This window comes from Mus pahari, chromosome 7 (genome assembly GCF_900095145.1).
Source record: "Mus pahari chromosome 7, PAHARI_EIJ_v1.1, whole genome shotgun sequence".
Taxonomy (NCBI): domain Eukaryota; kingdom Metazoa; phylum Chordata; class Mammalia; order Rodentia; family Muridae; genus Mus; species Mus pahari.
This window is the reverse complement of record NC_034596.1, coordinates 99,497,729-99,509,113: the sequence shown is the minus strand read 5'-3', so window position 1 is coordinate 99,509,113 and position 11,385 is coordinate 99,497,729. Positions and strand designations below refer to the sequence as shown.

The window sequence follows — 11,385 nt, the reverse complement described above, 5'->3', positions numbered from 1 at the left end:
GCCTGCCTCTGCCTCCCGAGTGCTGGGATTAAAGGCGTGCGCCACCACGCCCCTGAACTGAGTTTTTGTTCTCACCTCTGAGTCAGTTTCCCTGTCTAACCCTGCGAGGACCACTACCCCTCCCCCCATAGGCTAAAGAGCAAATCGCTGGCTTCCCAGGGTTCTATTTTTCTAGGGAGTGGTGCTTTTATGGATAAGAAATGCCTTCGAAGTTTTCACGGACATGTTGGAATGATCTCACGGTCTCCTTTGTACGATACAAACGAGACCCATTCCAGAAACCACAGAGTCACGTGCTCAACATGATTCTTGTGCTTCTCCCTCTGGGTGAAAAATAAAAAGCAGCTTTACCTCCCGTCTCCTAAGGCCCCAGAGGTGAGACAGGCAAAGGGGACAGACAGGGACCACCCCACCAGTGATTAGATCCTAGACAGACTCAGGATTAGTGTGCCCTGCTAAGATGCTTTCCATCTGCCAGAGCCACGATTCTGAGGGGTGGGCTGCGGGAAGGCGAAGGGGTAGAGGGGGTAGTGTCTCAGCTCCCCGGAAACAGAAAGCCTTCTCAGATCCTCTGCCATGATATGATATTCAGTCATATGAAGGGTCAGGTCTGAAAGGGTCAAATATTTGCAAGTGCACACAGCTCACCTAACATAATCACCACCTACCTAGTTCAGAGTAATTATTTTCCGTCCTACGCTCGGCAGGATACAAGGCTTTGCCAGGCTCTGTGCAGGGTACTGAAAATCTGCCGGAGCTCCAGGGTAAAGCAGCCCCCATTCCTGTTCTATATAGTGCAGTGTAGACCCCAGTCTCCAAGGACGCCATGGTCCATGCTTTTCCATCTTCCTAGATAGGCAGGCAGACCCATACGGGTAACTGAGGGCTGGTCCTCTCCCGACACATCTACATTGCCACAAGGTTTTCCCAATCAGGAGGATGCAGCCTGAAGCCTCGACCTGGGACCCTTCCTTGGATTCTCACTTTAGGGGAGCCACTAACCCACAGGGAGCAGGCAGACTCTGAGAGCCCTGTGCTGGGAGGAGGTCCAAACGTTAAATACAAATTCGCAGAGTGGAGAGGGAATGTCCTTGTGGTGGTGGTGGTGGTGGGGATAACAGAAATACCTGTGAAGAAGCTCTGGGTTGGATGTTTAGATGTCAGGCCACCGAGGTCACGGCAGCAGATACCTAGAAGAGTCCATCTCGAATCTTGTCCCACAGAACTGTGAGCAGTTTAGATGTCTCCTTGAGATCTCTTAGCCACCTCCAAGCAGCCCATGCTGAGGCCGGACAGGTTGCTACCGATTTCTAAGTCACCATTAAAAATCCCATCTGGAGGCTAGAAAGTTGGCTCAGTAGGTAAGGGGCTTGCACAGCAAGCTTGAGGACCTGAGTTGGAGACCCAGAACCCACACAAAGAGCCAGGCACAGTGACACCTGCTAGCAATCCCAGTGCTGGCGAGGCTGAGACAGAGGGATCACCAGGCTCACATGCCACACAGTCCTCCTAGTGAACTGCTGGGCCTAGGGTCAGGGAAAGGCCTTGTACAAACAGCTAAGGAAGAAATCACTGAGGGAGAACACTCACCAATGACCTCTGTCCTCCATGTTTATAATCTACACATGTGAATGCACATGCGCGCACGTGTACACACACACACAAGCACATATACACACTCAAACATACACACAAATGCACACACACATGTGCACACATGTGCATACAAACACAAACATGCATACACATATACATGCATACATACACTCGTATGCATGCACACACACACACACACACAGCACACAAACATCACCATCTCCACTTTCTCTAAAACAGAAGGACCATTGCGCCAGCCTGTGTGTGTGCCTGGCATAAATGTGAACTGTAGCATGGGGGCTAGCATCTGCCACACCTCCAGATCAGGCCCCCCCACTCTCCAAGGCACCCCTCACCACCCTGCTCCTCTCCATGAAGCCACCCAGGCTCCCTGGCCCTAACCTTTAATGCTTCATCACCTGACCCTCTGCTCCAGCCCAACTAATGACTTGAATGACTATCGGCAAGGGCTCACTTTGTCAAGGTGACACTGAGCAGCATTTGCTGGCTTCATTGCCCGTTGTCCTTCATCCTGTGTTCATGACAACGACATAACCTTCAAGCTAAGCTCTATCAAAGGTGGCCCTGGTAGGCTCCCAGGGGTCCTAGGCCATGCCATGTCCTATCCCACAATCCACTGTGGGCTTGACACGTAGTAAATCCCAAACCAATGAATAAAATGAGCAGCGCTTCATCCCCATTTCAAAGGTGAAGAACTGAGGCTTGGAGGAGAATCTGCTCACTAAGGTGTTTGTGCGTGTGTGTGTGGGGGGTCTTCAGATCCTATTGTCAGCTGAGCTGTGTCCTCGAGAAATGTACTTAAGTTCCAACCCAGCTCCTTTATCTTTAGACAGAATCTCTGTATATGTGTGGATGGGATCAAGATACGGTTCTAAGGCGACCCTCAGCCCACCAGACTGGGGACCATGGGAACAGGGCACGGACAGGAAAGATGCCATGTAACCACAGAAGCAGAGGTGAGGTCAGTAAAGGACAAGAGACAACAGCGATGGCAGGGGATACCCCGATGCTCAATGGACAGGGAGCAGACCTCTTTCTAGGCCTTGTGTGCCCAGGACAGGTGGACTCCTGTGTACAGATCTCTGGCCTAAGAGCTGAGGGAGAAGAAATTCTAGTGTTTTAGCAGTTTTTTTCTGCTCATTTGTACCTTTAAGAACTGGCTTAATCGTGGGCAGAAACACAATGTTTTGTGTATCTGAGAAAATAGGGGGATTCCCTGAGGCTAATTCTAGAAGGGTTCATTGTACCCCAACTTCTTGGTCTGCTCTGGAGGAGGGGTGAGACTATGAGATAACCTTGGACCAGCAGAGAGGCTCTACTCTCCTGCTTGTAGAGGAGATGGTTCCCCTGTTTCCTCACAGACTGAACAATGGGAAGAACAGAGTCACCTGCTGGACTGCAGGTGACAGGCCGAGTCTTCGGGAGGGAGCCGCTCATGTTCCGAGCCAGTTCTTGCTTTAAATATTTTAAGCTATGACATCAGTGTCACATTTGGGACCTTCCAGGACCACATGTCGTTTTATGACCCAAGACTGGCAAGAGAGTCAGGGACCTGCTTCAACCAAGGGCAGGGAGGGGACCGTGCTGGCTGAGTGTGTCTCCAGGCCTCTGTCACTGGAAGTACTGTTGTAATGTGGATACCTGGGTGGGACTGGGGGCAAGCGCTGGGCAACGTCTAACAACCACAGGGGATTAAAGCCAGGAACATCGATTATTACTGGACAGACACCAGTCACTTTAGACACAGTCCGAGAGAGAAACATGGCTGAGATCTTGTACATGCTTGATGCAAGGGCACGGGAAGGTGTGGCTCCTGTCACAAATCCTAGGGGAATGAGCCCCAGGGCCCAGCACCATCATATTTCCTGTGTGGAAACGCCAGAGGCTTTCCCTAGAGTAGATGTTCACCAGTCCCAGGCAACTTCTCAGGACCCAGTCTCAGAAGTGTGACCAATACGACATGCTCAGAGTCACGAAGTCATTATGGGTGGCCCAGGTTTGAAGGAATGGGAAAGCAGATCCCTGCTCCTGAGGGGAAAAATGGGTGAAGGTCGGAGTCTTGGTGGCCCTGCCCATCCGATGCCCTCCACGGTCAGCAATCTCACTGTGGGGGACTGTGGTGGGAAAGGTGGCCAAGTGTCCAGGGGCTGCCTTAACACTTTGAGGCCTAGCCTCTTCTGTGTCCTCTCTGAGGCTCCTACAGAGCATGACAGACACATCCCTGTGTCGGGGTAACATATCCACGCCCCACAGCCGACAGGGTGTCATCTCGACATTTATTTTTGCAGCTCCAAATCCTTCCAAAGGCTTACATGCTCTCTGCATCATGTTACGCTGCAAACAGGAATCCTATTTAGCATTAGCTGTACTTGAAGGCAGGAAGCCCACCCAGGTCTGGAGCCAGGTGGGTTTGGTTTCATTCCCTATCAGTGAACAGACTCCTGGCCCAGCCCATTCCTCCACCTTCCATCCTTTTTCCACTGGTAGGCGGGGCAGGGCAGGGCGGGGCGGGGCGGGGCGAATTGTGTGCACGGGTAGGCGGGGTGGGGCGTGGCGTGGAGGACGGCCCACAGAGGGCTTCCCCCCACCCCCGCCCGCACTGCTTTACCTATTGCCATTTATGTGCTGAAGAACTCACAAAGGCTCCCAGTACTCTCTGATTCTACCCAAGTTTCTCATCTGTCAGTCAGCGTCTTCCGTAACCTGGTCCTGACCACGCCCCCACCCCATCCCCCACCCCGCCAGACCACTGTGTCTCCTGTCCTCTAGCTCCTTGAAGGGCTCTGAATTGCCCTGAGCCCCACTACCTCCAGGCCGCTTTCTCGAGGAGGCTCGTTCTCAAGCTTACTCGGGACTATCTGCCTGTCATCCTACTATGTCCACTGCCTCCTTCTCAGAGTCCCGCTGATGGCATTCACACCTGACATCTTGGCACTGACTCTGTCCATACGAGTGTCTTTTAGTGAGCACACACCTCATCTCGCCCTCATCCAAACATCCAAGAGCAACGTTTTGAAGACCTATTATGTGCTGGCTCAGTGCTGAGCCCAACACTTGGTCTATTTTTTTTTTTTTTTTTTGCTGGGCCCTGGTCTCACCAATGCCTTATAACAGCCCAGAAAGAGGACCTAGGTAGGTTGCATCCAACTCTGTCTGTCCCCCAGCACCCTATCCTAGTGTTTGGCAGGGTATGTGACACAAGGGGCTAAAGTGAATTGTGTGCCAGTATTTCTCTGCAGGTGCTCACTGCCAGACAAGACTGGGAAGAGGAAAGAATCTCTCTCTCTCTCTCTCTCTCTCTCTCTCTCTCTCTCTCTCTCTCTCTCTCACACACACACACACACACACACACACCCCAGGTGTGAGTGCTCACTCTCACCACTCTCACCTACTGCTAGGTCCTACAGATTACAAAACACAGAGATTCTCCTTTTATGGGAACAGTGAGACAGGTCTACAGCAGAAAGCAATGCTGAGCACAACCAGGCCTGTTTTGTACAGGAGGCACCAAGATGCCAGCTCCTCCAGAAGAAGGGAGATAATGAGCCATCTTGGAATGCGACCCTAGGGTGAAGCCAGAAGGGGGAAATACCCCATATCTGCAGATCCTAGGGTCTAGATTCACAGCCAGCTTCCTTCCTTACCAACTGCTCTCCCTGACATCGGCACCTTGATCTGTACAACTCCAAGCTAATTGAACTTGCAAGAGTTTACACATAGTAGATCCTCAACAAACCTTAGTGTGTCTTCTGCTGGTGTGCCCATTCACATTTTCCTTCTTTTCAGCTAACATGGTGCTGCATGCATAATCAATGCTGTCTGTTGGCAGGAACAAACTGACCAACTGAAATGTGAATTATAAACAAAAACAAAAACAAAAACAAACGCAGCCACCACCACAGAATCCAGACTCATGCAGGCTCTGCCCACAGGTGCTGAAAAAGCCCTGTTTATTTTGTCAGGTTGCCATAGCAACTGTGATGCTCTAGTCAGCCCCAAGGTTAGTTAGTAATGATCAATTTATCCTGTAACCATGGGAACACCAGCTTCTGTGGGATGCAGGGAGGGAGGCAGCCTCAGACATTCTGTGAGCTTTCTCTTCTCTTCAGTTAGCACTCAGCCAAGCCCACCTCCATCTAGAGTGGTAGTGACTGTTTTGCACATGATGGTATTTACACATGGGTAGAATATGATGAGCTGGGTCATCCACAAAGAACAGCATGTTACAAGAGCTGCTAGAGCTTACAGCTTGCTTGTTTTAGAGCTATACCAAAGCCTGGGGTCCTGATTCCCCAGAGCCAACCTGGGGATTTTGACTTCTTTGATGTTTCCATTTGGGATCAACCCTCCATATCCAGTCTGGAGTTTGAAAGTACATCTTAAACAGACTTCCACCATACGGGCAAAGTCTGGAGAAAGTGTCCCTTCGAACATCACAAGCAGCAGTGTTTGGGGCCCTTGACAAGCACCCAGGAAGACAGGATGTTGTCCCTATCACTCCGCTCCCAACACAACCTCAGAAGGTGAAATGTCATGGTTTGGTACCTGTGTCCAGCCAAATGTAACCTTTACCCGTGTTCGACTCTGGGTCTTCCCAGGGGCCACACACAATCCCAGAAAAGGGTGTGTGTCTTTGTTCTGACTCAAGAGATCACAACTCCAGGGGATTCTCCTGCAGCGGAGACCGGGCAGAGCGCCAAGAGGTCATTTGTCCGCCTGCCACGAGGAACCTGTTTTGTGTGGGGACGGATGGTGGTTCCCTGCTCAAACCCAGCACAAAGCAAAAATGCTTTTAAACCATCCATCTCGATCACAAAGCCCTGTCACACTGCCTTCCTGAGCGATAGAGACTAAAGTCCCACCCACAGTGGGGAAGAAAGGGAGTGGGGGGTTCCCAGAGGACACCAACAAGTATCAGCGCCAAGCAAAACCAGAATGGGGAGAGCAGCTTCCCCTCTGCCAGTCCAGGGGCTCCAGAACAAATAGCGGGTGGGGGTTGGGCTGGGAGGGGCCACTTCAGCTGCCCAGGCTCCTCGGAACTGTCTTTCTCAGAAGTAGGGGTGCTCAGTGGAGACAGCCCTACTGCACCCCTCGATGTGCAAGGGGCATGGGCCACTCCATCCAGGACAGTCAAGCTCCCGAGTATATACACCAGGTGGGGCTCCCTGGCTCGGGACAAAGGACCTGGCCACGGAAGCAAGAGATGCACCCTGGAGGACAGTGAGGCTGGGGTCCTGCAAACTTGGAGACCTCAGGACGATTGGGTAAGATTCCAGGTTACCTGAGCGGCCATAAAAGACAGATCCATGGTGTCACGGCTGGTGTGGCTGCTGCTGCTGCTGCTGCTGCTGCTGCTGCTGCTGCTGCTGCCCCTGCTCCAGTCCTCGCTGTTGCTGCTGCTGTCGTCGCCGTCGCCGCTGAGGGTCCAGCCTCCCGCACAGTTATCAGAAAGCGGGCGGAACCGCGAGCAGGTGCCCTCGGGTCCCGGCGACCGTGACCTCAGCAGCCCCGGCGTGGTGGCGAGTCTCCAGTCCTCAGCGCCCTGGCTGGCTCCAGCCTCCGGCTCCAGACACCTCCAAGTGGGCGGGAGACCCCGGGCGCGGCGCCCCTCCACGTGATCACTCTCAACCACACCCCGAGGGCGGGCCAAGCCAGACCCTTGATTTCTAGCAGTCCTCCCTCTGCACTGGCCAAATGGGGAAACTGAGGACTGAGGCGAGTCAGCTGGGTTGGTGAGCCAGCCTCCAATTCCAGGGAGATGGGTGCCCTTCCCAGGACACTTGACTCCAGCCCCAAAAGTGCTTTCCGGGAGTTTTTTGAGTAGCCGTGTCTGGCTTTCAGTGGCAACCGCACTCCTACACTTCTGAATGCTTGGCTCTTGAACCAAGCAGAACAAAGCGGGAAGTCTAGCATTTTTGTATTGTGCGGTTTGGGTGAATTAGTGCTTGTTTGAATCTGAGTATCCTCGTTTGTAGAATGGGAGTAACAGAACCTAGGAATTAAATAAGACGTGGCTGGCATGTGTCACCACAGGATGAGCCAGTGTCCCTTAGTGGAGACCATGGAATGAATCGCATACATAACCTGCAGACAGTGCCTGTGGTTCAGTTACCAGAAAAGTAGCCCAAGTCAGGGATATTGATGCAGTGAAGGGAGCCACAGAGGTACCCAGAGGGGGCCTGTTGTTCTCTGGGAGTGTGTGTGTCCATCCCTCCAGTCTCTTTCTGCCCCCCCCCCTTCCGTTTCTCCTTCCCACCTCCCGCCCTGCTCTTCCGGTTTGTTTCCTCTCTTGCTTCCTGGGTCTCTAACTCTTCCAGGCTCAGCTCTTCCTCACTCCCTCACTCTGGCATCCATCACTTCTGCACCCTTCCAGGCCAAGCACTGGCCTCCAGTCTCAGTGCCCACTGGTTCCCACCCGGTGACAGCAGCAGGTCTTAACTGTCTTAATGCTGCAACCCTTCAGTACAGTTCCTCATGCTGTGGTGATCCCTGACCGTGGCTACTTCACAACTGTAATTTTGCTATTGTTATGATTCATAACATAAATATCTGATATGCAGGATATCTGATATGCGATTCTTGTGAAAGGATCATTTGACCCCAAAGGGGTCGTGATGCCAAGGTTGAGGACAACTGCTCTATGGCCTGGCAGTTCCTCGGCCCACCCAGAACCTTCACATCCCCTGCAGTTTCACCATGAAGCCATACCTGCAGAGGTTTGTGTGTGTGTGTGTGTGTGTGTGTGCATTTGTATGTTTGCATGTGTGTGTTTGTGCATATGTATGTGTGTGCATGTGTGTGTGCATGTGTGTGTATGTGTGTGTGTGCGCATGTGCAATGTACAACTTAAACAATAATGCCTCCCCTGTGCAGTCACACAAAAAGAATAAATGGAGCTGGAGAAATAGCCCAGCCATAAAAGGCTCAGGTTCACAATTACACAGACTAAGCAATGGTCTTTAAACCCTGAGGGCTATCTCTTCAAAGCTAGTTATTGCTTGCCCCACTGCCCCAGCCACCTGGAATCTAAGTGTTCATGGTCCCCCACTGGTCTGCTCCCATCTCTGTACTTCTGTCACTTCAAGAAAGCTCTATTAATGGAATCATGACTTTTAACCCTCTGGAGTCAGGGTCAATCAACCCAGCTACCTGGAGGTTCATCCAGGTTGCTATGGACACAACAGTTTGCTCCTTTTTATTGCTGAGTGGTATTTTATATTATTGACGTACCACGGTTAGCTTAGCCACATATCTATCAAAGAATGTCTATGATGCTTCTGTTCTTTGGTGTTTATGAAAACATCTGCTATATACATTTATGTCTGAGTTTTTTCACGAATACGTCTGTCACCCATTCCCGCAGCTGTGGTCCTGGAGCAATGTCACTTTTACAGTATGTCCAGTAGATTAGGGCCTCACATGATTCCTCACCCTGCAGGCCTGGCCTTGACCACTAGAAACCCAGACAGTTCTCCCAACTGTGCTCTGGAGGAAGAGAGGGACCCGGCGGAGGCAACCCAGTTGTTTAAGTTCTGTTTTGCAAGCCCCATAAGCACCCTGTGGCCTGTACCTAACCCTAGTCCTGTGTCCTTGGACAAGGCTCATCTGCCCTCTCTGTCCCTGGGCTGTGTGGCTTTTCACCTTTGAAAGGAGATGAGGGGAGCCAGTCAGCATGGAGTTCACTTCCTGTGCTTTGTTACCTCTCAGTGGTAAACACTGGCTCATCATATGGAAAAGAAGAAGGTGATTTCCCATGATGCTTGAGGATTCCACGGTTATCCCCAGAAAGTGAGTATTTGGTATTTCTGGTCACTCGAATGGACTTACTTTTACACATTCAAGTTAGTAAGTCTTGACACACCAATGTAATTTTTTCTGTTTTTCGTGCCGTGTGTATCATTAGTCCCATTTTACTGCAGAACAGCGTTCTGATGAGCGGGTAACCGAAGCCTACCCAACTTCTGCTGTACCGACAGGCACTGGGGTTATGCCAAGCCGTTGGCTGTTGTGAATACCTTTCTCACGTGTCTAAACCTCTTCGGGGTCATTCTGTTTGTTCTGTGCGCTCCACATCTGCAGCAGGCCACGAAAGACTTAGTTGACTTACTTTCTTGCCAACACTTAATACTCTCATGGTTCTTTACTTAGCGACCCTCGTGGATGTAAAGTAGCATATCCTTAGGTCTCAGATATGTATTTCTGTGACTGCAGATGACACTGAGGGTGAGTTCATGGGCTCAGGGGCTATTCAGTGATCTCTTTCCCTTTGCGGATGGTCTGTGCAGTCGTTGACTCCTTTTTTGAAAGCTTGGATCGCTTGCCATTTTGATATTGAGTAGCTAGAGTCCCTTATATATTTTGGAAACACGTTTTATACCAGACACGTGCAAATGTTTTCTCAGCCTGAGGCATTTTTAGCTTTAATAAAATCTAATGAATTTTTAAAAGCCCAGCTAAAAGCACACCTCACCCTTCCTGCTCTTTATGCTTCGGACTGTCACGTCTTCTTATTTTTATAGGAGATATGAAATAAAGGTTGGGGTTTTTCTTTTCTAAAATCACATCCAGCTGCCCCAGAGCCATTTCTTATAAAGATCATTCTGCAACCATTAAATTACCCAGCGTAGGAGGCTGTGCTAAGGAGCCTTTAAGGTGACACCCACTTTGGAGCTCTGACAGCCTTTCTCCTTCGACTTTCTCTTCTGGCTCCTACCTTAACCCTCTCCTGACGGAGTGGCCAGTTACAGACTCACTCTTCTCCCTAAATGATCTGCAAGGGGTGCTCATCAGGCAATGTCAGATGAACCCTGGAGGTCGCCTTGTGTTCTGTTGGCCGTTCACTTGGTGGTGTCTCCTGAGTCGCCAATCCAGCCAGCACTAAGCTCCAACTTCTCCCTTCTATCTGGTTCTGTCTGAATCAGAAAAGGATGCTATCCATGTGTATGTAGACTACACAAGGGTAGAGGGACTCAGGGTCCAGCCACACTCCCCTTCTGAGGCTGGGTAAGGGGTTGTGTCTGTCCAGAGGAAGAGGGGTCTCTGTGACCACCAGAATGACAATCTGTGGGAGATAAGAAAATAGTTCAGTCCAACATGACTCAACAGCCGGTGTTGCTTCAAACTTCTGGAGTCTGACCCCGAATAATTTAGTTTAAGCATATTTAAGCACAGCACAGGTTGGTATAAACTTTCCTGGTGATAATTAACTCAGTCCTGTATATACAACAAAGCTTAAGATGTGACTACATCAAAACTCTTTGTAAAGTACATGTGACATCTTCCATAAAAGATGAGTTCTGTAGATTGACAAGGTCACAGTTAGGGTCTGGGGAAGGATCCAGTGGGGTCTCGGCCATGTAGATAGCACAGAGGTCACCAGGCTGTTAACTGCATTTGCTCCCAACCTTCTGGGCAGATAACAGGTTATGTGTCCCTCCCTTTGAATGGACAACTCTGTGTGTTTAGCATTCCTGGTCCCCTGTGAGCACAGAGACCTCTGTACTGCCTGCAGTGTCTTTGCTGAGTCTCCACAAATAATTTTGGGGGAGACTTAGTGCAGGAACCAGACATCAGTCTCCAGACTCCTCTCTCCCTCACCTGGATTCCCAGCCCACATCTTGGCAAGGGTCATCCGGGACCTTCTTTCTCTCCCAGGAGGATACTAGCTGGTGTGCCTCCTTCAGGGACAATTTCTTTGTGGTTCTTCTGCTATGATGATCTTTTCTCTGAATAGTTCAGCTTTCCTTTCAGAAGCCACCTCTTTGCGGC

At 50.7% G+C, this 11,385-nt stretch overlaps 1 protein-coding gene across 1 annotated transcript in view; it reads right to left on the bottom strand.

Annotated features, from left to right (window-relative positions):
• Positions 1–7,971, bottom strand: part of C7H14orf132 (chromosome 7 C14orf132 homolog) — a 32,421-nt gene extending 24,450 nt beyond the window's left edge. Inside the window, exons 1-2 of the mRNA XM_021201438.1 lie at positions 7,960–7,971; positions 6,899–7,303 (exon numbers count right to left, since the gene is read on the bottom strand). Coding sequence (XP_021057097.1) covers positions 6,899–7,303; positions 7,960–7,971 — 417 coding nt within the window. The remainder of the gene's footprint in view (positions 1–6,898; positions 7,304–7,959) is intronic.
• Positions 7,972–11,385: the final 3,414 nt, after the last annotated feature.